General features: G+C 46.2%; 1 protein-coding gene across 1 annotated transcript in view; it reads right to left on the bottom strand.

Annotated features, from left to right (window-relative positions):
* Positions 1–22243, bottom strand: part of LOC121579071 (protein kinase C-binding protein NELL1-like) — a 519122-nt gene extending 496879 nt beyond the window's left edge. Inside the window, exons 1-2 of the mRNA XM_041893338.1 lie at positions 22120–22243; positions 21266–21394 (exon numbers count right to left, since the gene is read on the bottom strand). Of these exons, the coding sequence (XP_041749272.1) occupies positions 21266–21394; positions 22120–22168 (178 nt within the window). The 5' untranslated portion in view covers positions 22169–22243. The remainder of the gene's footprint in view (positions 1–21265; positions 21395–22119) is intronic.
* Between the last annotated feature and the right edge of the window lie 4982 nt (positions 22244–27225).

The raw sequence follows: 27225 nt of genomic DNA on the forward strand, positions 1-27225 counted from the left end.
GACTCTGCTATTCCTAGTTTCAGGAGGAAGCTGGTTCCACCTTTGAGGTGCCAAGACAGAGAAGAGCTTAGACTGGGCTGAGCGGGAGCTGCCCTCCCGTAGCGGTAGGAGGGCCAAGAGACCAGAGGTGGCAGAACGGAGTGCTCGGGTTGGGGTGTAGGGTTCGAGCATAGCCTGAAGGTAGGGAAGGGCTGTTCCTGTTGCTGTTCCCTGGTAAGCACCATGGTTTTGTAGTGGATGCTAGCATCGACTGGAAGCCAGTGGAGAGTGCAGAGTAGCGGGATGACATGAGAGATCTTGGGAAGGTTGAAAACCAGGCGGGCTGCAGCATTTTGGATAAGTTCTAGGAGTTTGATGGCACAAGCGGGGAGCCCAGCCAACAGCGTGTTGCAGTAGTCCAGACGGGAGAGAACAAGTGCCTGTATTAGTACCTGCGCCGCTTCCTGTGTGAGGTAGGGTCGAACTCTACGAATGTTGTAGAGCATGAACCTGCAAGAGCGAGCCACTGCTTTGATGTTTGCAGAGAACGACAGGGTGTTGTCCAGGGTCATGCAACGTTCTTTGCACTCTGTTCTTTGCACACCAGGCAGGATCGGGCAATGGACTCATGCTGCTTACCCCAAATCCTGACTCTGATCAGCATGACGCAATAGGAACAGGGATTTGTCGGACCAGGCAATATGTTGATGTGTTGCTGATCGCGTGCCCACTGGAGCCACTTCTTCTTATGTTTAGCTGATAGGAGAGGAACCCATTGTGGTCGTCTGCTGCAATAGTCTATCCATGACGACATGCTGTTCTGCACACCACTGTTGTACTGCACCGTTATTTGGCTGTTTGTGGCCCGCCTGTTAGCTTGCACAATTCTTTCCATTCTCCTTTGACCTCTCTCATCAACAAGCTGTTTTCGCCCACAGGACTGCCGCTGACTGGATGTTTTTTCTTTGTTACACCATTCTCTGTAAACCATAGACACTGTCGTGCGTCAAAAGCCCAGGAGGCCTAATAAACTGGCCACTGAATGTACACATCAGCAGAATTTCAGACATCAAACAGTGTATTCCTATCATGCTACTCCAGCAGTAAACGTCTTTATATTTTTGGGACTAAATTAGTCTTCGCAATTACATAATACACACAGAGTCACTCAGGATATCCCCTCACACCTACTATCTATACTTCACTTGATGATTGAGCAATCAACTTCAGAAATGAAAAATAAATTGTAGATCTCCCTATTAATTCTCAGATAAGTGCATTCAGGCTTTGTAGTGCAGATGCCTCTGTTGCATAACAGTAAATTATTCTAATTGCTACACTTTAAAATAGCACAACTAGAGAGTGAGAGAGTGGGCCTTCCCCACAGACACCGGACAATAATTCAAACTCTGCCAATTTGGAGTCCATTATTACTCTTCAATTTCCATGTCATCCATTAAACCCACCAGCCACCCACAAGTTGTTCAGGCAGCACGCTAATTCCAAATGAACAATTTGTGCATTGCTGTCACAGTATTGCACTAGTCGAGTACGTGGCCACAGATTTCTTTGAGCTTCAGCCAACTCCTCTCAGACTTTCATTGTCATGCCATCCATGTAGTGTAACGACAATCATATTAAGAGTTGGGTTAGCAGTAAACACATACAGGTGCAGAGCCAAGGTGTCATGGTAATAGTCCTTGGCACAGTCACAACTCACCACCGGAGACCAGGGTTCACTCCCTGCGTCCACCCTTATTGAACCCTGGTATCCAGTATTTTTTTGGGAGTTTTAACACTTTATTCAGACAGTAATGAAATTAGGTCATTTCCTTACTGTCTGAATAAAGTGTTAAAACACCTAAAACACACATATATATACAGTACCAGTCAAAAGTTTGGAAACACTCACTAATTCCAGGGTTTTTCTTTGTTTTTACTATTTTCTAAATTGTAGAATAATAGTGAAGACATCAAAACTATGAAATAACACATATTAAGTCATGTAGTAACCAAAAAAAGTGTTAAACAAAATATATTTTATATTTGAGATTCTTCAAATAGCCACCCTTTGCCTTGATGACAGCTTTGCACACTTTACATTCTCTCAACCAGCTTCACCTGGAATGCTTTTCCAACAGTCTTGAAGGAGTTCCCACATATGCTGAGCACTTGTTGGCTGCTTTTCCTTCACTCTGCCGTCCGACTCATCCCAAACTATCTCAATTGGGTTGAGGTCGGGGGATTGTGGAGGCCAGGTCATCTGATGCAGCACTCCATCACTCTCCTTCTTAATAAAATATCCCTTACACAGCCTGGAGGTGTGTTGGATCATTGTCCTGTTGAAAAACAAATGATTGTCCCACTAAGCCCAAACCAGATGGGATAGCGTATCGCTGCAGAATACTGTGGTAGCCATGCTGGTTAAGTGTACCTTGAATTCTAAATAAATCACTGACAGTGTCACCAGCAAAGCACCCCCACACCATAACACCTCCTCCTCCATGCTTTACGGTGGGAACTACATATGCGGAGATCATCCATTCCCCCACACCGCATCTCACAAAGACATGGCGGTTGGAACAAAAATCTCAAATTTGGACTCCAGACCAAATGACACATTTCCACCAGTCTAATGTCCATTGCTTGTGTTTCTTGGCCCAAGCAGGTCTCTTCTTATTATTGGTGTCCTTTAGTAGTGGTTTCTTTGCTGCAATTAGACCGTGAAGGCCTGATTCACACAGTCCCCTCTGAACAGTTGATGTTGAGATGTGTCTGTGACTTGAACTCTGTGAAGCATTTATTTGGGCTGCAATTTCTGGGGCTGGTAACTCTAATTAACTTATCCTCTGCAGGAGAGGTAACTCTGGGTCTTCCTTTCCTGTGGTGGTCCTCATGAGAGCCAGTTTCATCATAGCGCTTGATGATTTTTGTGACTGCACTTGAAGAAACGTTCAAAGTTCTTGAAATGTTCCGTATTGACTGACCTTCATGTCTTAAGGTAATGATGGACTGTCATTTCTCTTTGCTTATTTGAGCTGTTCTTGCCATAATATGGACTTGGTCTTTTACCAAATAATGCTATCTTCTGTATACCCTCCTTCCTTGTCACAACACAAATGATTGGCTCAAACACATTAAGAAGGAAAGAAATTCCACAAATTAACTTTTAAGATGGAACACATGTTAATTGAAATTCATTCCAGGTGACTATCTCATGAAGCTGGTTGAGTGAATGTCAAGAGTGTGCAAAGCTGTCATCAAGGCAAAGGGTGGCTATTTGAAGAATCTCAAATATATTTTGATTTGTTTAACACTTTTTTTGGTTACTACATGATTCCATATGTGTTACTTCATAGATTTATATTTTAGTCATTTAGCAGACGCTCTTATCCAGAGTGACTTACAGTTAGTGAGTGCATACATTTTTCATACTGGCCCCCCGTGGGAATTGAACCCACAAGCGCCATGTTCTACCAACGGAGCTACACGGGAAATGTAGAAAATAGTAAAAATAGTAAAAATAAAGAAAGGTTAGGACATCTACTTTTTGCATGACACAAGTAATTTTTCCAACAATTGTTCACTTATAATTCACTGTATCAAAATTCCAGTGGGTCAGAAGTTTACATACACTAAGTTGACTGTGCCTTTAAACAGCTTGGAAAATTCCAGAAAATTATGTCATGGCTTTAAAAGCTTCTGATAGGCTAATTGACATAATTTGAGTCAATTGGAGGTGTACCTGTGGATGTATTTCAAGGCCTACCTTCAAACTCAGCGCCTCTTTGCTTGACATCATGGGAGAAAAAAAAAATCTGCCAAGACATCAAGACATCAGCCGAAAAAAATTTTTGTAGACCTCCACAAGTCTGGTTCATCCTTGGGAGCAATTTCCAAACGCCTGAAGGTACCACGTTCATCTGTATAAACAATAGTATGCAAGTATAAACACCATGGGACCACGCAGCCGTCAAACCGCTCAGGAAGGAGACACGTTCTGTCTCCTAGAGATGAACGTACTTTGGTGCGAAAAGTACAAATCAATCCCAGAACAACAGCAAAGGACCTTGTGAAGATGTTGGAGGAAACAGGTACAAAAGTATGTATATCCACAGTAAAATGAGTTCTATATCGACATAACCTGAACGGCCACTCAGCAAGGAAGAAGCCACTGCTCCAAAACCGCCATAAAAAAAGCCAGACTACGGTTTGCAACTGCACATGGGGACAAAGATCTTACTTTTTGGAGAAATGTCCTCTGGTCTGAGGAAACAAAAATAGAACTGTTTGGCCATAATGACCATCGTTATGATTGGAGGAAAAAGGTGGTTGCTTGCAAGCTGAAGAACAAAATCCCAACTGTGAAGCACAGGGGTGGCAGCATCATGCTGTGGGTGTGCTTTGCTGCAGGAGGGACTGGTGCACTCCACAAAAAATGGCATCATGAGGAAGGAAAAGTATTTGGATATATTGAAGCAACATCTCAAGACATCACATCAGTCAGGAAGTTAAAGCATGGTCGTAAATGGGTGTTCCAAATAGACAATGACCCAAAGCATACTTCCAAAGTTGTGGCAAAATGGCTTAAGGACAACAAAGTCAAGGTATTGGAGTGGCCATCACAAAGCCCTGACCTCAATCCTATATACAATTTGTGGGCAGAACTGAAAGGCGTGTGCGAGCAAGGATGCCTACAAACCTGACTCCGTTACACCAGCTGTGTCAGGAGGACTAGGCCAAAATGTGGGAATGTGATGAAAAAAATAAAAGCTGAAATAAATAATTCTCTCTACTATTATTCTGACATTACATTTCAGTCATTTAGCAAACGCTTTTATCCAGAGCGACTTACAGTTAGTGAGTGCAATTATTTTTTTCATACTGACATTTCACATTCTTAAAATAAAAGTGGTGATCTTAACTGACCTAGGACAGGGAATTTTTACTAGGATTAAATGTCAGGAATTGTGAAAAAACTGAGTTTAAATGTATTTGGCTAAGGTGTACAGTGGGGGAAAAAAAGTATGTAGTCAGCCACCAATTGTGCAAGTTCTCCCACTTAAAAAGATGAGAGAGGCCTGTAATTTTCATCATAGGTACACGTCAACTATGACAAACAAAATGAGATTTTTTTTTCTCCAGAAAAACACATTGTAGGATTTTTTATGAATTTATTTGCAAATTATGGTGGAAAATAAGTATTTGGTCAATAACAAAAGTTTCTCAATACTTTGTTATATACCCTTTGTTGGCAATGACACAGGTCAAACGTTTTCTGTAAGTCTTCACAAGGTTTTCACACACTGTTGCTGGTATTTTGGCCCATTCCTCCATGCAGATCTCCTCTAGATCAGTGATGTTTTGGGGCTGTCGCTGGGCAACATGGACTTTCAACTCCCTCCAAAGATTTTCTATGGGGTTGAGATCTGGAGACTGGCTAGGCCACTCCAGGACCTTGAAATGCTTCTTACGAAGCCACTCCTTCGTTGCCCGGGCGGTGTGTTTGGGATCATTGTCATGCTGAAAGACCCAGCCACGTTTCATCTTCAATGCCCTTGCTGATGGAAGGAGGTTTTCACTCAAAATCTCACGATACATGGCCCCATTCATTCTTTCCTTTACACGGATCAGTCGTCCTGGTCCCTTTGCAGAAAAACAGCCCCAAAGCATGATGTTTCCACCCCCATGCTTCACAGTAGGTATGGTGTTCTTTGGATGCAACTCAGCATTCTTTGTCCTCCAAACACGACGAGTTGAGTTTTTACCAAAAAGTAATATTTTGGTTTCATCTGACCATATGACATTCTACCAATCCTCTTCTGGATCATCAAAATGCACTCTAGCAAACGTCAGACGGGCCTGGACATGTACTGGCTTAAGCAGGGGGACACGTCTGGCACTGCAGGATTTGAGTCCCTGGCGGCGTAGTGTGTTACTGATGGTAGGCTTTGTTACTTTGGTCCCAGCTCTCTGCAGGTCATTCACTAGGTCCCCCCGTGTGGTTCTGGGATTTTTGCTCACCGTTCTTGTGATCATTTTGACCCCACGGGGTGAGATCTTGCGTGGAGGGAGATTATCATTAGTCTTGTATGTCTTCCATTTCCTAATAATTGCTCCCACAGTTTATTTCTTCAAACCAAGCTACTTACCTATTGCAGATTCAGTCTTCCCAGCCTGGTGCAGGTCTACAATTTTGTTTCTGGTGTCCTTTGACAGCTCTTTGGTCTTGGCCATAGTGGAGTTTGGAGTGTGACTGTTTGAGGTTGTGGACAGGTGTTCAAACAGGTGCCATTAATACAGGTAACGAGTGGAGGACAGAGGAGCCTCTTAAAGAATAAGTTACAGGTCTGTGAGAGCCAGAAATCTTGCTTGTTTGTAGGTGACCAAATACTTATTTTCCACCATAATTTGCAAATAAATTCATTAAAAATCCTACAATGTGATTTTCTGGATTTTTTTTTCTCAATTTGTCTGTCATAGTTGACGTGTACCTATGATGAAAATTACAGGCATCTCTCATCTTTTTAAGTGGGAGAACTTGCACAATTGGTGGCTGACTAAATACTTTTTTCCCCCACTGTATTTTTTTTCCCCACTGTATGTAAACTTCCGACTACAACTGTAGTATACTATTACCATTATTACCACTACTACCCCAATTACTAATATTCTACTACTACTTCTACTACTGCTACTGATAATATTACTATCTCTACTACTAATAGTAATAAATGTAGCAAACGGCAGGGCAGGGAAGCGCACCCGGGTCGCTGGAGTGATCACTCCCAGTTCGCCACTGTTGTTGACAAAACGTGTTATACTAGCCTGAGTTACAATACAAAAATCCCCCCAAAAATCAAATTAATTATGTGATTGGTGTAGGCTTATCTTTGCCTGACGTTTTTGATAGCGGTGTGGTTCTCTCTCGGACACGGAGGAAAGACACAAAGGACCGGCTGGCTTAGCTAGCCTGGAGCCTCAAATTGAGGACGCTAACATACATTTTCAACTCTGCAGGAGCTGTGTTTATTTTGCTTTATTCTGGGACAATGTGGACTGCCCAGAATTTCAATGTAGGAACTGTTTGCTTGCAGAGGACTACAGGGGTGAAGTGGCTACTCTTAGCAAACAAGTAGTGAACCTACACAAGCTACTGGGGAATCCACACCCACCTACTTTTTCTTTCTCTTCTACCCCAGTAGCTGGATGCCGCTTAGGCCTGGTGGAATTGTCGCCACCGTGTTGGCTCTCCACAGCCGACTGGCCGGTACTCTGCAGTGATCCCTCCCCAAAGGGGTCTCCCCCTTCCCTGGAGAATGGAGCTAGTGGGATGCTCCTGGATTACTTGGTGGATGTTCCTGTTCTTGATCCTACCAACTAGTCATGGAGATATGTTACTCGCCGTGGAAGTCGAAAACAGCGTCCTCTGGCAATGGGGGCCTCCTTGGAGATGTTAAGCCCGGACCGGACACAGACCAGAAACAGCTTCGCCGCCCTGGATCCAGAGGTTCTGGCGCCTTCTTCCCTGGGGGCTTCCGATTCAACATCAGATCCAGAGGTACCTGCTCCTTCATCCTCTATTCTGTCTCTGTCTCCGGTGGCTTCTACCCCGGATTCAGATCCACAGAGCTCTGACCATCATCAGACTGCAAGGCTGTCTGAGACTCCGGCACGTTCATCATCCACAATGGATACTACAGCCGGCTCGGGTCCATCGGACCCCACCGCCCTTCGGTCCTCAAGGGGTTTGCCAAATCACTGGAGGCGAAAGAATGGCTGGACTTCCTCAGCCATTGCACCAACTGTCGTCATTGGCAGTTCTATGGTTAGAAATATCTTGCTTCCCGGGGAAAAACCCTGTGCTATCCTGGAGCACGAGTACAGGACATTACAAGGCTGCTTTTGACCGTTCTACAACAGATACCGGGAGCTGACGCTGTCGTAGTCCATGTGGAGTCAAACGACTTTAGGAGGGCTAGCTCGGAACTTCTGAAAATTGATTTTAAAGAGCTGATTCTAGCACTGAAAGATTCCAAAAGGCAGCCAATTATTTCAGGTCCAGTACCATCATTGCGCAGCGGGTGTGAAAGATTCAGCGGCTACTGGCATTACAAACCTGGCTAAAAGATTACTGTAGCTCTGTTGGTATCACTTTTATAGATAACTTTGAGTCCATCCAAATAATCATGGCTCTTGGACTCTGTCCACGCATTTCAAGGCTGCATTATGACAATGATTTATCAATGACCCAAGACCAGCTCAGTTAATCCCTACCATTGTGTCGCTGAGTTGTCATAATGCTGTAGCAAATGTACATTATCCCAGGGGCGTTGGCAGACACAATGTAAGTAACTTAATTTATGTCCTTCTAAATGTCCTGAATGCCTCTGTTGATCCTACAGCTATTGTATGCAGTAATAATGTGCTTATGAACCAGAGTTATACTCATAGCACTGAGGCGGTGTGCCCTAGTAGGAAGTCCACCATGTGCAGCTCACCCTGCACTATCAGCTCAAACATAAATAACATGAGCATGTCTACTTCTGATAAGCATCCCAGAAAAGTGCTAAAAATAGCCCATATATGCAGTCTAAGAAACAAAGTTCATGAAATCAATGACTTGCTAGTAACAGATGACATTCATATTCTGACTATCTCTGAAACTCACTTAGGTAATACCTTTGATGATACAGTGGTAGCAATACATGGTTATAACATCTACATTCCTGTAAAGCTTATAGAGTCTCTCATGTTAAATATTGTTGAAGTAATATGGCTACTGGTTCATCTGCCTCACCTAAAGCCCATTCTTGTGGGAAGCTGCTACAGACCACCAAGTGCTAACAGTCAGTATCTGGATAATACTGTATGTGTGAAATGCTTGATAATGTATGTGATATCAACAGAGAGGTATATTTTCTGGGTGATTTAAATATTGAATGGCTTTCATCAAGCTGCCCACGCAAGAAAAAGCTTCAAACTGTAACCAGTGCCTGCAACCTGCTTCAGGTTATCAGCAAACCTACCAGGGTAGTTACAAACAGCACAGAAATTCAACCATCAACATGTATTGATCACATCTATACTAATGCTGCAGAAATGTGTTTTAAAGCAGCATCGAAATCCATTGGATGTAGTGATCACAATATCGTAGCCATATCTAGGAAAACCAAAGTTTCAAAGGCTGGGCCTAATATAGTGTATGAGAGGTCATACAATAAGTTTTGTAGTGATTCCTATGTTGATGATGTAAATAATATTTGTTGGTCTGTGGTGTGTAATGAGGAGCAACCAGACGCTGCACTTGATACATGTCACGATCGTTGACACATGATGAAGCGGACCAAGGTGCAGCGTGATAAGCGTACATTCTTTTAATGAGTACACACACCAACTAAACTATAAACGATACGTGAAGTCCTAGGGTTAAACACAAACCTTACGGATCAAGATCCCACAATTAACTGTGCCAAACAGGCTGCCTAAGTATGGTTCCCAATCAGAGACAACGAGCAACAGCTGCCTCTGATCGGGAACCACCCTGGCCAACATAGAACTAACGATCTAGAATAAACACATAGAAACTATAACATAGAAACTAACACCCTGGCTCAACATTAAAGAGTCCCCAAAGCCAGGGCGTGACAGTACCCCCCCCCCCAAAGGCGCGGACTGCGACCGCGCCAACTAAACCCAACAGGGGAGGGGCCGGGTGGGCATTCCGCCTCGGAGGCGGATCCGGCTCCGGGCGTAACCACCACTCTCTCGCTACCCCCCCGTAGCGCCCCTGGTCTAGTCTGGCCCCGCTGGCCGGAGCTAGACTGGACACCGGTGGAGCGGATTGCTCAGGCTCCGGTGTGGAGCAGCTGACCGGTACCTGACCAGGCACCGGTGGAACAGGTACGGGCTGTGCCGGACTGACGACGCGCACCACTGGCTTGGTGCGGGGAGCAAGGACAGGCCGGACCGGGCTGGCGACGCGCACCATTGGCTTGGTGCGGGGAGCAGGAACAGGCCGGACCGGGCTGGCGACGCGCACCATTGGCTTGGTGCGGGGAGCAGGAACGGGCCGGACCGGGCTGACGACGCGCACCACTGGCTTAGTGCGGGGAGCAGGAACGGGCCGGGCCGGGCCGGGCTGGCGACGCGCACCACAGGCTTGGTGCGGGGAGCAGGAACAGGCCGGACCGGGCTGGCGACGCACACCATTGGCTTGGTGCGGGGAGCAAGAACGGGCCGGGCCGGGCTGGCGACGCGCACCACAGGCTTGGTGCGGGGAGCAGGAACAGGCCGGGCCGGGCTGGCGACGCGCACCACTGGCTTGGTGCGGGGAGCAGGAACAGGCCGGACCGGGCTGGCGACGCGCACCACTGGCTTGGTGCGGGGAGCAGGAACGGGCCGGACCGGGCTGACGACGCGCACCACTGGCTTGGTGCGGGGAGAAGGAACGGGCCGGACCGGGCTGTGGAGACGGACTGGAGGTCTGGAGCGAAGAGCTGACACAACCCGTCCTGGCTGAATGCAGATTACTACACACTCTGTGTGAGGCATCAGCACATGACGTACAGGGCTGTGCACTCGTACTGGCACTACAGCACGTGGCTCTGGCGCAGGATATCCGGGACCGAGGAGGGGTACTGGAGGCCACGAGCGTTGAGCCGGCACACTCCGTCCTGGCTGCATGCCCACCTTAGCACGATACATGCGTGGTGCTAGCACAGGACGTACAGGACTGTGCCGGACCACTCGCGGCACAGTACGCAGCTCCGCATACCTCGGAACCTGCCCAGTCTCACGCTGCCTAGCCTGAGTACGGGGAGTTGGCTCTGCTCTACCTCTAGGCTCCGCCAACCTCCCTTCCAGCCCCCCAAACCTGGTGGCCTCCTAATCCGCCGATACTTCCTGTAGCTGCCTCCAGCATCCCCGTCGTCCATGCCGTGTGCCCCCCCAAAAAAATTACTTGGGGTTGCCTCTCGCCTGTCCGACGACGGCACGGTTGGCGCCGAACCTCCTCTCTCGCCAGGGCCTTAACTTTAGCCCATGGCCCTCTGCCCGCGAACATGTCCTCCCACGACCACCATTCGCCCACCTGGGACATCGCCAACTTCTCCAGTTCCTTACCCGGCGTTTGCTCCTGAACATGCTGCTTGGTCCTTCTTTGGTGGGATCTTCTGTCACGCTCGTTGACACATGATGAAGCGGACCAAGGCGCAGCGTGATAAGCGTACATTATTTTAATGAGTACACACACCAACTAAACTATAAACGATACGTGAAGTCCTAGGGTTAAACACAAACCTTACGGATCAAGATCCCACAATTAACTGTGCCAAACAGGCTGCCTAAGTATGGTTCCCAATCAGAGACAACGAGCAACAGCTGCCTCTGATCGGGAACCACCCTGGCCAACATAGAACTAAACGATCTAGAATAAACACATAGAAACTATAACATAGAAACTAACACCCTGGCTCAACATTAAAGAGTCCCCAGAGCCAGGGCGTGACAATACATTTATGAAATTGCTTTTTCCAGTTACTAATAAGCATGCACCCATTATGAAAATGACTGTAAAAACGGTTCAATCCCTCTGGATTGATGAGGAATTGAAAAATTGCATGGTTGAGAGGGATGAGGCGAAAGGAATGGCAAATAAGTTTGGCTGCACAACAGATTGGCAAATGTACTGCAAATTGAGAAATCATGTGACTAAACTGAATAAAAAGAAGAAGAAACTATACTATGAAGTTAAATTATATAAAAAGTGTTGGAGCAACTTAAATTCTGGGCAGAAATGCAAACTCAGCTCCATCATTTATTGAATCAAATGGCTCATTTGTCACAAAACCCACTGATATTGCCAACTACTTTAATTATTTTTTCATTGACAAGATTAGCAAACTTAGGCATGACATGCCAGCAACAAACACCGACACTACACGTCCAAGTATATCCGACCAAATGATGAAAGCATTGTAAGTTTGAATTCCGTAAAGTGAGCGTGGATGAGGTGAAAAAATTATTGTTGTCTATCAACAATTACAAGCCACCGGGGTCTGACAACTTGGATGAAAAATTACTGAGGATAATAGCGGACAATATTGCCACTCCTATTTGCAATATCTTCAATCTAAGCATACTAGAAAGTGTGTGCCCTCAGGCCTGGAGGGAAGCAAAAGTCATTCCACTACCCAATAATAGTAAAGCCCCCTTTACTGGCTCAAATGGCCGACCAATCAGCCTGTTACTAGCCCTTAGTAAACCTTTGGAAAAAATGTTGCATTATATTTGGGACAAATCATTCACTAAACCCTAAACCTCAACTTAATCTTGTAATGAATAATGTAGAAATTCAACAAGTTGAGGTGACTAAACTGCTTGGAGTAACCCTGGATTGTAAACTGTCATGGTCAAAACATGTTGATACAGCAGTAGCTAAAATGGGGAGATGTCTGTCCGTAATAAAGCGCTGCTCTGCCTTCTGAACAACACTATCAGCATGTCATGTCCTACAGGCCCTAATTTTGTTGACAAGCTGAATGCACCGAGCTGTCTGTTTAAAGTACTAGCGCACAGCTCGGACACCCATGCATACCCCAAAAGACATGCCACCAGAGGTCTCTTCACAATCCCCAAATCAAGAACAGACTATGGGAGGCGCACAGTACTACGTAAAGCCATGGCTACATGGAACTCTATTCCCCATCAGGTGCAAGCAGTAGAATCAGTCTGTGCGTTACGATGGCCTCACGGCCGCCATCCCACCTCTGACACCAGTGTAGCAAACGGCAGGGCAGGGAAGCGAACCCGGGACGCTGCCATGAAAGGCAAGCACCCTACGCATCGCGCCAATAGAGTTTACCCACTTGGTAGGAATTGTAACATGGCTCATATAGCAAGAATCGTTACAATACATTGGTGATGTAATGATGAGGATGATGATTAGTTCACCATCTGTTACCAACATTTTACCTAAAATATTCTGGATAATCTTACAACCATGAGTCCGAGCTTGGGCAACCTACATCTTACAAATTAAATTAGTTTACCCAACGTTCTCAGGATTCCACCTCAAAATAAAACACATTTCTGCAATTTACTGATAAATAAACAATGATCTATCAATCAATTAACCTCTACAGGATCGGTGTCCCTATGTGACTAGAATGGTGTTTTAAATAACAGCCAACTTTCCGGTACATAGACATGTCTTATATGGGCAGAAAGCTTAAATTGTTGTTAATCTAACTGCAGTGTCCAATTTACAGAAGCTATTAATGCAACAAAAAAATGCCATGCTATTGTCTGAGGATAGTGCACAACAACAAAACACTTTTGTCACGGCAACCGGTTTGATACATCTCTGGCTCCACACTCCGCCCGCCAACTAGATGTGTGAAAGTTAGTGTATAAGCTAATGATCCATCATGTATGACATTCCTGGGAGTGTGTAAACTTAACATTTTTATTACCATAGCATTTTTGTATGTTCTCTATAGTTATGTACTTGAAAATGTATAAATTGACCAATTCGGAACATTTGGGAAAACTCCTGGCAGACTTGATACAAAATATTGTGTGGTGATGTAATCCTTCACTGGATTAGTCTGAAACTTTGCACACACATTGCTGCCGTCATCTAAATTACACCTAGATTCCTACATCACTGTCTGGCCTCTCTCTTGCATTTCAAAGCTGATGTAACAAAAACTAAAATAGAAATCGCATGTGTTATATTCTCCTACATTAATTTCACATTTCCACAAACTTCAAAGTGTTTCCTTTCAAATGGTATCAAGAATTGCGCCGGAGGAGATGGATGCCGTTTTACGGGCTCCTAACCAATTGTGCTATTGTGTGTGTTTTTCCGCATTATTTGTAACTTATTTTGTATATAAAGTTTCTGCCACTGTTGCTGCCACCGTCTCTTATGACCGAAAATAGCTTTTGGATATCAGGAAAGCGATTACTCACCATATACTGCACGAAGATTTTTTCTTTAAATAGTCGGACGTGAAGGATTTTCTTCAGACACCGACAAGGCCCAAATCCCCGTCATTCGCATGAGAAAGAGACAGAGATATTGGGGACGTAGGTCGGGGTGCCTTGTAAGGATCTGATGGCGAGTGGGTAATCTGCTTCTACCATCAGTCCTATTAGCCAACATACAATCATTGGATAACAAAATAGAAGAACTACGATCACGGATATCCTAACAATGGGACATTCAAAACGGTAATATCTTATGTTTCACAGAGTTGACGCTGAACGACGACATGGATAACATACAGCTGGCGGGATATACGTGCATCGGCAAGATAGAACAGCTGCCTCCTGTAAGACAAGGGGTGGCGGTCTGTGAATATTTGTAAACAACAACTGGTGCACAAAATCTAATATTAAGGAAGTCTCAAGGTTTTGCTTGCCTGAGGTAGAGTATCTCATGATAAGCTGTAGACCACACTATTTACCAAGAGGGTTTTCATCTATATTTTTCGTAGCTGTCTATTTACCACCACAAACCATTGCTGGCACACTCAATGGGCTGTATAAGGCCATACGCAAACAGGAAAACATTCATCCAGAGGCGGCGCGCCTAGTGGCCCGGGACTTTAATGCAGGGAAACTTAAATCAGTTTTACCTAATTTCTACCAGCATGTTAAATGTGCAACCAGAGGAAAAAAAAACTCTAGACCACCTTTACTCCACACCAAGACAGTCGTGAAAAGGGCACGACAAAGCCTATTCCCCCTCAGGAGACTGAAAAGATTTGGCATGTGTCCTCAGATCCTCAAAAAGTTATACAGCTGCGCAATCAAGAGCATCCTGACTGGTTGCATCACTGCCTGGTATGGCAACTGTCATGAGCCCTCTCACTCCACCGGGTTACCACCTTAATGTGTTTCCACTATCTTCCACTCTGCTCATCTCTCTCTCTCTACTCAGCCTAACGAGCTCCACCTGTCCCTGCTCTGCTCGGCTCTAATTACTCTGCCAGCTGCGCTGCATTACCCACTAACCTCTCCCAGTATTTAAAGTCCCGTCTTTCAGCTCTCCTTTGTCAGATCGTCTGCAAAGCTCACACCCGGAACCTGTGTGCTCGCGCTTCTGGCTCATCCTGGTTTTGTGACCCCGGACCTGCCTGATTCTTGGATACTCTTCTGCCCCAGGAAAACCAGACCTGCTTTCTGCCATTACGACTCCTGACTACTCTTCGACCCCGGACTTCTGGACCACCAACCACCGGCGTCATCGGACGCATCGCTGCCACTGGGGGGAGGCACAGACCCAGCACATTGGACGGGATAACCCCTGGAGCCTTCACTCACTCCCTACTTCCCTTTTCCCTTAAGTTTAAATAAACTTTCTGGTGTGACGCAATTGTGGTCCTCTTGTCGTCTGTCTGAACCGTGACAGTACGATCTGACCATCATGGACTCAGCGCACACTTCCCCCGACATGGAAACCGAAGAACCTGAGCAACCCACCGCCATGCTACGCCTGGAACACACTGAGAGAGAGCTAGGCCGCATGAGCGGCGACATCACCTCTCTGCTTCAGGTCGGCTACCAACAGCATCAGCAGTTCCAGCAGCACCAGCAGCAGTCCCAGCAGCAGCAACAACAACTCGCCAGGATCATCCAACTCCTCACCAACCTTACCCCAGCCAGTCTGCCCACCAGCCCTGCCTCCGAGTTACCTGCCCCGGTCATTTCAGCCGCTGCCCCGGAACCCAAGATTGGAAACCCCGAGCGGTTCAACGGCGAGTCTACCCAGGTCCGGCCATTCCTGACTAGCTGCCGACTTCAGTTCTCCTTGCAGCCAAGGACCTTCGCCACGGAGGGGGCTAGGGTCGGGTATGCCATCACTCACCTGACGGGCCGAGCTCGACTCTGGGGAACAGCAGAGTTCGAACGTCAAACCCCCGCATGTGCAACCTTCGACCTGTTTGCTGAGGAGATGCTGAAGGTGTTTGACCTGGATTCACCAACCGCAGAGGCGTCTCGTGAACTGTTCAGTATTCGACAAGGCAGACGTACAGTCGCAGACCATTCCATCGACTTCCGAACCCTGGCAAGACGAAGTTCTTGGAACACACCATCGTTGGTGGACGCGTTCTTCCATAGCTTGGCTGACTATATCAAGGGACGAGTTGGTCTCCCATGAACTGCCTTCCACTCTTGATGAAGCCATCGCACTGACTGTCCGGATCGACAGAAGGATACAGACCCGTCGTCGTGAGAGGGGGCGCCAAGGTCCACCAACTACCGGCATTCGGAGAGATCCGACTGGGCTCCTGTCAGCTACTGCCACTCACCCAAGTCAGCTTGATCAGTCTGAGCCTATGGAGATTGGGCGAGCCTCTCTCACTCCTGCAGAGCGCCAGCGCCGCTTCACCTCAAACCTCTGCCTCTATTGTGGAGGTGATGGACATCGTGTGGTAACCTGCCCTTTAAAAGCCGAAGCTCACCGGGCATAGGGGGGAGTCCGGTTGAGCTCTATGACCATCCAGTCCTCCGACCGCAAACCCTTGCTGCAAGTTCACCTCCGCCTCTCTGACTCTACTCACACCCTGGCTGCTCTGGTGGATTCTGGCGCCGAAGCCAACATAATGGACATCAAGCTGGCACGCCAACTGGGACTGGAGAACCTCCGTTTGACACCTCCTATTCCTGCCCGGGCACTGGACGGACACTTACTCGGATCGGTCACTCATGTCACGGCCCCGGTCTTGATGGGTCTGTCCGGAAACCATCAAGAAACTATCCAGTTTCACCTGCTCCCCTCTCCAGGCCAACCCCTCATCCTGGGTTACCCATGGCTCCGCCCGGCACAACCTCAGCTCGACTGGGTGACCGGGGTGATCAGGGAGTGGGGAGAGGACTGCCACCGAACCTGCCTGCTTGCTGCCGCACTACCCCCTCGGCCAGTACCTACTAACTCCGCCCCTGACCTCTCCCATGTCCCAGAATGCTACCATGGTCTCAGAGAAGTGTTTAACAAAGCAAGAGCCACATCTCTGCCCCCTCACCGACCGTACGACTGTGCCATCGACCTCCTCCCTGGAACAGCCCCTCCAAGGGGCCGTCTTTATTCGTTGTCTGCTCCTGAAAGAAGGTCCATGGAGGACTACATCAATGACTCTCTGTCCACAGGATTGATCCGTTCATCTTCATCTCCGGCTGGTGCTGGCTTCTTCTTTGTGGGGGAAGAGGGACGGATCTCTTCGCCCCTGCATCGACTACAGGGGACTCAACGACATCACAGTGAAAAACCGTTACCCTCTCCCTCTGCTCACCTCTGCTTTTGAGTTGCTCCAGGGAGCCACTGTTTTTACCAAGTTGGATCTCAGAAACGCTTACCACCTAGTGCGGATCCGGGAGGGAGATGAATGGAAGACCGCATTCAATACACCAACAGGCCACTACGAGTATCTGGTTATGCCTTTTGGCCTCACCAATGCTCCTGCTGTGTTCCAGGCTCTAGTGAATGATGTACTGCGGGACATGTTAAACAAGTTTGTCTTCGTTTACCTGGATGACATCTTAATCTACTCCAGAAACCTGTCTGAACACACCCGCCATGTCCAGCAAGTCCTTCATCGTCTTCTGGAGAATTCCTCTACGCCAAGGCAGAGAAATGTGAGTTTCACGTCAAGACAGTGGCCTTCCTGGGGTACATAGTGGCAGAGGGAAGTATCCAAATGGATCCTGCCAAAGTATCAGCAGTCACGTCATGGCCAGTTCCGGAGAACAGAAAGAAGCTGCAACAGTTTCTGGGGTTTGCTAACTTCTATAAAAAGTTTATCCGGAACTACAGTACCGTTGCTGCCCCTCTCACTGCTCTAACCAGCACCAAGCAACCCTTCACCTGGACCCCAGCAGCCGACAAGGCCTTCAGTACCCTCAAGGTAAGGTTCACCTCCGCTCCCATCCTCCAGATGCCTGACGTGGACCGGCAATTCATTGTGGAGGTGGACGCCTCGGATGTGGGAGTTGGTGCTGTGATTTCTCAGTGGGCTGCGGAGGATAGGAAGCTCCATCCCTGTGCCTTTTTCTCACGTCGGTTGTCCCCCTCTGAGTGCAATTACGACATAGGGAACCGAGAGCTGCTGGCTGTGAAGCTTGCCTTGGAGGAGTGGCGTCACTGGCTGGAGGGGTCCACCATTCCATTTCTCGTTTGGACCGATCATAAGAACTTGGAGTACATCCGCACGGCCAAACGGTTGAACTCCAGGCAGTCCCGCTGGGCCCTGTTCTTCACCAGGTTTAATTTCACTCTGTCATACCGGCCTGGATCACGCAACACCAAGCCAGACGCCCTCTCCCGTCAATTCCAGAAGGATGACAACCCCTCCAAGGATCCTGTGTCGATTCTGCCAAGTCCCTGCATCGTAGCAGCTCTGACCTGGGCTGTTGAGGAACAGGTGCTGGAAGCTCTCCGTAACCAGCCCGGTCCCAGCACTTGCCCAGCTGACCGCCTTTTGTCCCCGAAAACCTAAGGTCCCAGGTCGTTCAGTGGGGACATGACTCCCGCCTAGCTTGTCACCCGGGCTCCACCCGCACTTACAACCTGCTCGCCCAGAGGTTCTGGTGGCCCGCTCTGAGAAAGGATGTACGGGAATTCGTCCAAGCCTGCCCCATCTGCAACCAACACAAGTCGTCCTGCCAGCCCCCAGCCGGATTGCTGCAGCCCCTGCCTGTGCCCAGACGTCCCTGGTCTCACATCGCCCTTGACTTTGTCACGGGGCTGCCCCCTTCAAGGGGCAAGACCGTCATTCTCACCATAGTTGACCGATTCAGCAAGATGGCACACTTCATTCCCCTCCCCAAGCTCCCAACCGCCAAGGAGACCGCCCAGGTGGTCCTGGAACACGTCTTCCGGATCCACGGACTGCCAAAGGATGTAGTTTCTGACCGTGGTCCACAATTCTCCTCCGCTTTTTGGAAGGAGTTCTGTCACCTGCTGGGAGCCACAGTCAGTCTGACTTCCGGATTCCATCCCCAATCCAATGGGCAGTCAGAGCGGGCAAATCAGGAGCTCGAGAAGGCACTGCGATGCATGACTTCACGCAACCCCCACTCCTGGTCGCAGCAATTGACATGGGTGGAGTACGCACACAATTCTCTGACCTGCTCTGCCATCGGTATGTCCCCTTTCCAATGTGTTTATGGATACCAGCCTCCTCTATTTGCCAGTCAGGAAGGGGAGGTTACTTGCCCATCTGCACTTGCGTTTGCCCGTCGATGTCGCCGCACCTGGTCACAGGCCCGAGCCACACTTCTCAGATCCGTTGCCAGCTACACTACCGGGGCCAACCGTCGGAGAATCCCTGCTCCCACCTACCATGTTGGTCAAAGGGTGTGGTTGTCGTCAAGGAACCTGCCACTCAGGGTGGAGTCGCAGAAGTTGGCACCTCGGTTCATTGGCCCATTCCCTATCATAAGAGTGATTAGCCCAACTGCTGTCCGGCTCCAACTGCCTAATTCCATGAGGGTGCACCCCACTTTCCATGTGTCTAAGATTAAGCCCATTCATGAGAGTCCGCTGGTCCCTGCTGCGCCTTGTCCTCCTCCTCCACGGCTCGTCGATGGTGGTCTGGTTTACACCGTCCGCCGCCTGCTTCGGTCCAGACGGAGGGGTAGGGGTCTCCAGTACCTCATTGACTGGGAGGGCTATGGACCTGAGGAAAGGACCTGGGTGCCAGCTAGTCGGATTGTGGATAGGACTCTCATCACCGCCTTCCACCAACGGCATCCGGATCAACCTGCAATCCGTAGGGGCCGCCCCAGAGGGATCCCTAACCGTCCTGCCCGCTCGGCTTCCTGTCCTGTGCCTGATCCTGTCTCGGGACCTGTCCCATCTCCCGACCACGGCCCTCCGGCTTCCTCCGAGGATGAGGGCGTTCGCTCGGACCGTTCGGAGGAGTTCTAGCCCTCCTCCGGCTCCCCTCCTCCCGCCCGGCGTGGTGTTGCTCTTGGGACTTCTGGGGCCGTCCCTTGGGGGGTTCTGTCATGAGCCCTCTCACTCCACCGGGTTACCACCTTAATGTGTTTCCACTATCTTCCACTCTGCTCATCTCTCTCTCTCTACTCAGCCTAACGAGCTCCACCTGTCCCTGCTCTGCTCGGCTCTAATTACTCTGCCAGCTGCGCTGCATTACCCACTAACCTCTCCCAGTATTTAAAGTCCCGTCTTTCAGCTCTCCTTTGTCAGATCGTCTGCAAAGCTCACACCCGGAACCTGTGTGCTCGCGCTTCTGGCTCATCCTGGTTTTGTGACCCCGGACCTGCCTGATTCTTGGATACTCTTCTGCCCCAGGAAAACCAGACCTGCTTTCTGCCATTACGACTCCTGACTACTCTTCGACCCCGGACTTCTGGACCACCAACCACCGGCGTCACGGACGCATCCGCGCCCACTGGGGGAGGCACAGACCCAGCACATTGGACGGGATAACCCCTGGAGCCTTCACTCACTCCCTACTTCCCTTTTCCCTTAAGTTTAAATAAACTTTCTGGTGTGACGCAATTGTGGTCCTCTTGTCGTCTGTCTGAACCGTGACAGCAACTGCTCGGCCTCTGACTGCAAGGCACTACAGAGGGTAGTGCGTACGGCCCAGTACATCACTGGGGCCAAGCTTCCTGCCATCCAGGACCTCTATACCAGGCGGTGCCAGATGAAGTCCATAAAAATTGTCAAAGACTCCATCCACCCTAGTCATAGACTGTTCTCTCTGCTACCGCACGGCAAGCGGTACCGGTGCGCCAAGTCTAGGTCCAAAAGGCTTCTTAACAGCTTCTACCCCCAAGCCATAAGACTCCTGAACAGACTCCTGAAATGGCTACCCGGACTATTTGCATTGTCCCCCCCACACCCCCTCTTTTACGCTGCTGCTACTCACTGTTTATTATCTATGCATAGTCACTTTAACTCTACCTAGATGTACATATTACCTCAATTACCTCGACTAACCTGTGCCCCCGCACATTGACTCTGTATCAATATTTTAGTATTTTTTACGTAGCACTTATTTTTCTTAAAACTGCATTGTTGGTTAAGGGCTTGTAAGTAAGCATTTCACTGTAAGGTCTACACCTGTTGTATTCGGCGTATGTGACAAATAAAATTTCATTTTATTTGATTATGCATATCCTTGCTTCAGGTCCTGAGCTACAGGCAGTTAGATTAGGGTATGTCATTTTAGGCTAAAATTGAAAAAAATGCGTTTGATCCTTAAGAGGTTGTATTAAACAAATAGAGAAAGAAAGTATACATTACCTCGAAATAAGAAGGCTTTGCTATTGTTGTGAAGCCCTGCCACTTGGGTAATTCCATATGTTGCATTTGCGAAGTCAAGTTCATTGATGATATCTATCTGGTAATCGGGATCTATTCCAAAGCCGAGAACTGTAGAGGGAAAATATTCTTTAGACATTTTTACACATTGGGTGCACAGTTACTATCACACATCCTCCCACCTATATGATGTGTATAACGTACATAAGCAAGGCACTTCTTTAATGATTGAGTTTGAGTATCAAACTTCAGCGTCTGCATGATACAACGAACTGCAACACAGTCAAAAACATGGGGATGATTCCATGCGATTTCAAAGCACCTTCACCAAGGTACAGTGGCCATCACATCAGAGACAAAACGCGTAAATGGCATGGCACTAGATATCAGATACCGTATAATGGCAGATCATTTTAAATGAAAGTCTACATAATCCAAATATTAGGCCTATTGTTGCGCGGGAACAAATTGACTGCTGTATCAACCTGTGCAACACCTGTCATTTCTATAGGGACTTTTGCGCGAACTACAGATGTGGTATAACAGAACAACATACCCTACGATTTGGATGATAACTATGCTATTTATCTGTACTATAAAACTAATTACAAAAAGAATTGATTTATAAAAAATCGATGAGGGGCAAATTGATACAAAATTATTGATTAATACAAAATCTACGAGGGACAAACGAACAACAAATATGATCTAGAAGCTTGCGCGCAAGGTCCGAATTAGGCTATGGAGAAGGAGAGGGTGCGCATTAAAAAGCTATTGTCGACAGAGCTGATAATGATACATAAAACTAACTGCATATGTCCCCGTGTGACACCTACCTGGTTTCGCAATGAGCACTACGGATAACAAAGCCACGTAAATATCCATTTGTGTGAAGTTACACTGTACAGTTTCCTCAGAAATATCCGACGTCGAGCGCTTCGCTGTCAATCCACTTGCTCTGGTCTGTCTCGCAAACTGCTCTGGTCTCACCCGTGCTGGGTGCAGAGGCTCGGAGCGTTCCACATTATGGAAATAGGGGTTCTTTCGGTGTGCGCATAAATTATCTTAAATTTACTCGAAATACTATTGCCATCTATTGAATGGGCGATATTATTCACAAACCTGTACGAAATCTACATTAGCCATCCTCCTGAATTGAAATTAATCTATAGACAATATTTTTGCGCGGCGAAAATGAACCTTAATCCTACCCTTCAGTGACGATAGACACGTCCAATTCTGGAGGTACTAGGTTTTTCGAAAGAAGTCAAGGGACTGGTCACCTGTAATAACAGTTGGGATTCTAACAAGTAGGCTACATGAAATTACATAGCCTATTTATTATGAATCATCATCTCTTACATAGCCTTTGCTCTTTTTTTGCAGATAATCAGATACAGCATTTTGCACAACAGAATAGGCCTATGTTAATGAAGCTAAGATGAATTGAATCAAGCGGATTTCTTTAACTAGTTAAATCATAGTCAGGTCCTCATGAATGTTTCTTTTTTTTCGGGACTTCACGTTGTTAGCCTACATTCAATCCATAAACCCCCGACATGTATCTGTCTCCTCGCTCTCCTTCCTTCCCTCTAACTCGACCAATCTCTCCCTCCATCACGCCCTCACCCCTGGGATACTGAGGGCTTCTTATAAGCACAGGTACTCTAACCCACCTTCCTTCTGGGAGCTGTCCTTGTTGGATACCATTAATCACGCTCATCGCTTCTCCAGTACAGCTAATAGTCGCATCCCAATTGTCACCCTATTCCCTATATTGTGCGCTAATTTTGCCCAGGGGGCTCTGATAGGGCTCTGATCAAAAGTAGTGCACTATGTATAGAATTGAGGGCGAAGGATGCAGCGAATATGTGCAGTGTGTATATTGTCAGGTTACCTGCATCGACACAAGCCATGCGCTGACATTGAAACAACTACGTTTTTAATGTTGCAAGAATGTTCTCAGAAGACATTTTGTCTGTTCTTTACCTGGAAACTTAATGAGAACATTTTGGGAATGTTCTGTGGTGGTTGTTACAGATGTTGTGTAAGGAGAACATTCTAAGGATATTTCATTTAAAACATTTTCTCAAAAACAAAAAAACACTTTTGTTTTTGGGATGTCATCATCCTAATGTTAGATAAAACCCTAACTATACTGAACAATGTTTCATGTGCTGAAATAAATGATCCCAGAAATGTTCCATACACACAACAAGCTTATTCCCCTCAAATTTCATGCACAAATTTGTTTAGATCCCTGTTAGTGAGCATATCTCCTTTGCCAATATAATTCACCCACCTGACAGTTGTGGCATATCAAGATGCTGATTAAAAAGCATTACACAGGTGCACCTTGTGCTGGGGACAATAAAAGGCCACTCTAAAATGTGCAATTTTGTCACACAACACAATGCCACAGATGTCACATTTTTTGAGGGAGTGTGCAAATGGCATGCTGACTGCAGGAATGTCCACCAGAGCTGTTGCCTGAGAAGTAAATCTCTCTACCATAAGTCAACTTCAACGTCATTTTAGAGAATTTGGCAGTACGTCCAACCGGCCTCACGACCGCTGAGGAGTATTTATTTATGTAATAAAGCCCTTTTGTGGGGAAAAACTCATTCTGATTGGCTGGGCCTAGCTCCCCAGTGGGTGGGCCTATGCCATCCAAGGCCGGCCCATGGCTGCGCCCCTGCCCAGTCATGTAATATCCATAAATTAGGGCAGAATGAATTTATTTCAATTGACTGATTTCCTTCTATGAACTGTAACTCAGTAAAATCTTTGAAATTGTTGTATGTTGCGTTTATATATTTGTTCAGTATAGAACTTAATGGGAATCTTATCTTATGTTCTGTGAATGTTCCTGGTTTGCTGGGTAGATCTTTGATCATTCACAATCCAAGATGGTTTCATGTTATTAAACTGACTGAGATAACTACAGTATGTCTAAACTGTAGTAAATAGACAGTTAGGTTGAAAGTCAAGAGAATTCCTGGCTTTCAACTCTGAGAATCAAAAGCCCACGGCCACATCAATAGCACAACAGTAGCTATGATACCTGTTTGGCAATCTCGTTCAGAAGATGACTGGGAATTTTCCAGGAGTGTAAAAAAAATTATTACTAACCATGTTTCTATCCACAGTTTTTATGCGAGTAAGTAACATTTTATGAATTCCGACAGATCATTTGTTCGTTGGACGGTGGGATCTTTTTGTGTCTGTATAATTAATTATTCAACAAATTGCAGTGAAAACACCTTTATGCGCAAATACTGATATAATAACCATAGAAGTGAATTTGGAGTCACGCGATGACATGTTGTGTGGTCCTCCTACTACGTGTGTGGTCCTCCCACTACCACTCTGGAAAGCATGCTTATTATGCTACTGATGAAATAAGTTATAATGAACTTCACAGGGTGGTGAAAATGCAAGGTGATGAGCTTGATCATCTTTTCCAATAAATAACTCGCTCTTTTGCCATAATAATCACATCATGTAGTCTATAGCCTACCCGCACTGTATCTGCGAGTTGTTGGCTAGAGCGTAAGTGACAAAACCATCATTAGAGTTGAAAATGTGATGGAAACCCAGTACATTTTTTATTTGGTACATGGAAATTTAACTGTAAAATATGATTGAAACATCTTTGGTGGGAAAATGCCATATTGTTTTTATGCAGATTTTAGAATATTCGCATGAAAACCTGTCACCAATTGGATGGAAACCTAGCTACTGTTGCAAAAGGGAACTGCTCGCATTCGCCATCAGTAGCTAAATTTCCATCCAATTAGCAACCGATTGTCATGCGGATATTCTAGAACCTGCATAAAGAAAATATGAGCATTTTCCCACCAGTGGTGTGTTTCCACCAAACGGACTTGTTGCAGATAAAATCAGAGCGTGTTGACGTAGTACGGACAAAATGTCGTTTTTCGCTAAGTTTTCATGTACCGAATAATAATCTAAAGTTCCATGTGTTTCCATCCCATTTTCAACTACACCAATAGCTTTGACACAAACACTGTTGCATTAAATAGCAAATGTGCCTACTCTGGTCTTGGCACGTGCACTCCAGCCAACAGCTTGAAGATACTGTGCAGGTAGGCTACTCTACATTATTATGGATAAAAGTGAGAATATTTGTATTTGTCAAACAGCAGTCAAGCATCAATCATCGAGTCACCAGAATAAATATTTATTGTAAAGGAGCATCAAGATCACTGTGCACTTTCACCACCCTGTGAAGTTCATCATCATTTATTTAATCTGTAGCCTAATAAACTGCATGGTTTCCCGAGTCTAGTGGAAGGAGTTTGGGGAAGATAATTTTCACCATAAAAATACACCTTTATAATAAAGCATTACATGCATAATCACATTTCCCGTAACTTTCAAGAACAGTGTTTTCCCGCTAATTGATTGCATTTTGGAACGTTTGCGCTTTTAGCCTACTGCCTTGTGCACATTGCTATGCATATAATGTGAAGAAATAGCCTAATAGTTTATCAACTTTTTAAGCTAAACGATCAGCCTCATTGCTTTAAAAAAAATGTGGGATGGGAATGGTTGTATTAATTTGTGATCTATTGCATCCCACAACTGTCCCAGAGTATGGTTGGAATATTTATTTATTGCACAGAAGGACAAGTTGACCAATATAATATGTCAACTTTTGTACTATGGGGGATAGTAGATTGACATAGGCTAGTGCTTTTGCTGTTTGTTAGGCCTACTCATCTTGTTGGCTGACGAAAAGTAGGCTAAATGTGGATAGTTCTAACATCTTCAACATGCCCCTTGGAATTTGATCACGTGACAGGCATTGACTATATCTGAGAGAGCCATGTGAGTGAGAGGTGCTTCGGAGGACGGCAGCCTGGAGAAGGGAATTATAATTAGCCTATTATATTCAGCTCAAGGGCACAACCGCCACTTTGGCCCAAAAGGCATGGATTTTTTTAGGGGGCATTACAGCCACACAAGGGGAACGCTGCCGGGAAATTCGAGGCATGGTGAAAATATTATCAAGTGCTTGTCAAATTGTGAATGAGAGACTGAAGAAGTGTGTGAAGCTTGCGACTTTTTTCATCATTAGAGTCCCATCATGCAGCCTTAGAATGTATTAAACATCAAAACATATAGCCCAATGTTTGTATCACAACTAAAGTTATTCAGACCTGTCTAAAATAAATAATGGATGTATTGTGATGGTGTAGGCTATATTAAATGGATTTATTTTGTGGGCAGTTCACCTGACAAGGGGGCAAGGCTATGTCCATTTGTTAGATAAACCCACGGGCTCGTGATCAAATAAATACTTGGTAAAATCTCCACACAATGTCTAAGTAAATTCTTGCATCTTCAACTTTTCAATACCAGAAACTCAATATAACAAAAATATCTCATAACACTGAAGCAGCGAACTTTGTGAAGACCAATATGTGTCATTCTCAAAACTTTTGACCACGACTGTATATATACATATACATACACACATTCATATACACTACATACATATGAATACATATACATACATATACAGTGGGGAAAACAAGTATTTAGTCAGCCACCAATTGTGCAAGTTCTCCCACTTAAAAAGATAAGAGAGGCCTGTAATTTTCATCATAGGTAAAGGTCAACTATGACAGACAAAATGAGAATATTTTTTCCAGAAAATCACATTGTAGGATTTTTAATGAATTTATTTGCAAATTATGGTGGAAAATAAGTATTTGGTCAATAACAAAAGTTTCTCAATACTTTGTTATATACCCTTTGTTGGCAATGACACAGGTCAAACGTTTTCTGTAAGTCTTCACAAGGTTTTCACACACTGTTGCTGGTATTTTGGCCCATTCCTCCATGCAGATCTCCTCTAGAGCAGTGATGTTTTGGGGCTGTCGCTGGACAACACAGACTTTCAACTCCCTCCA

Source organism: Coregonus clupeaformis, chromosome 3, assembly GCF_020615455.1.
Source record: "Coregonus clupeaformis isolate EN_2021a chromosome 3, ASM2061545v1, whole genome shotgun sequence".
Taxonomy (NCBI): Eukaryota; Metazoa; Chordata; class Actinopteri; order Salmoniformes; family Salmonidae; genus Coregonus; species Coregonus clupeaformis.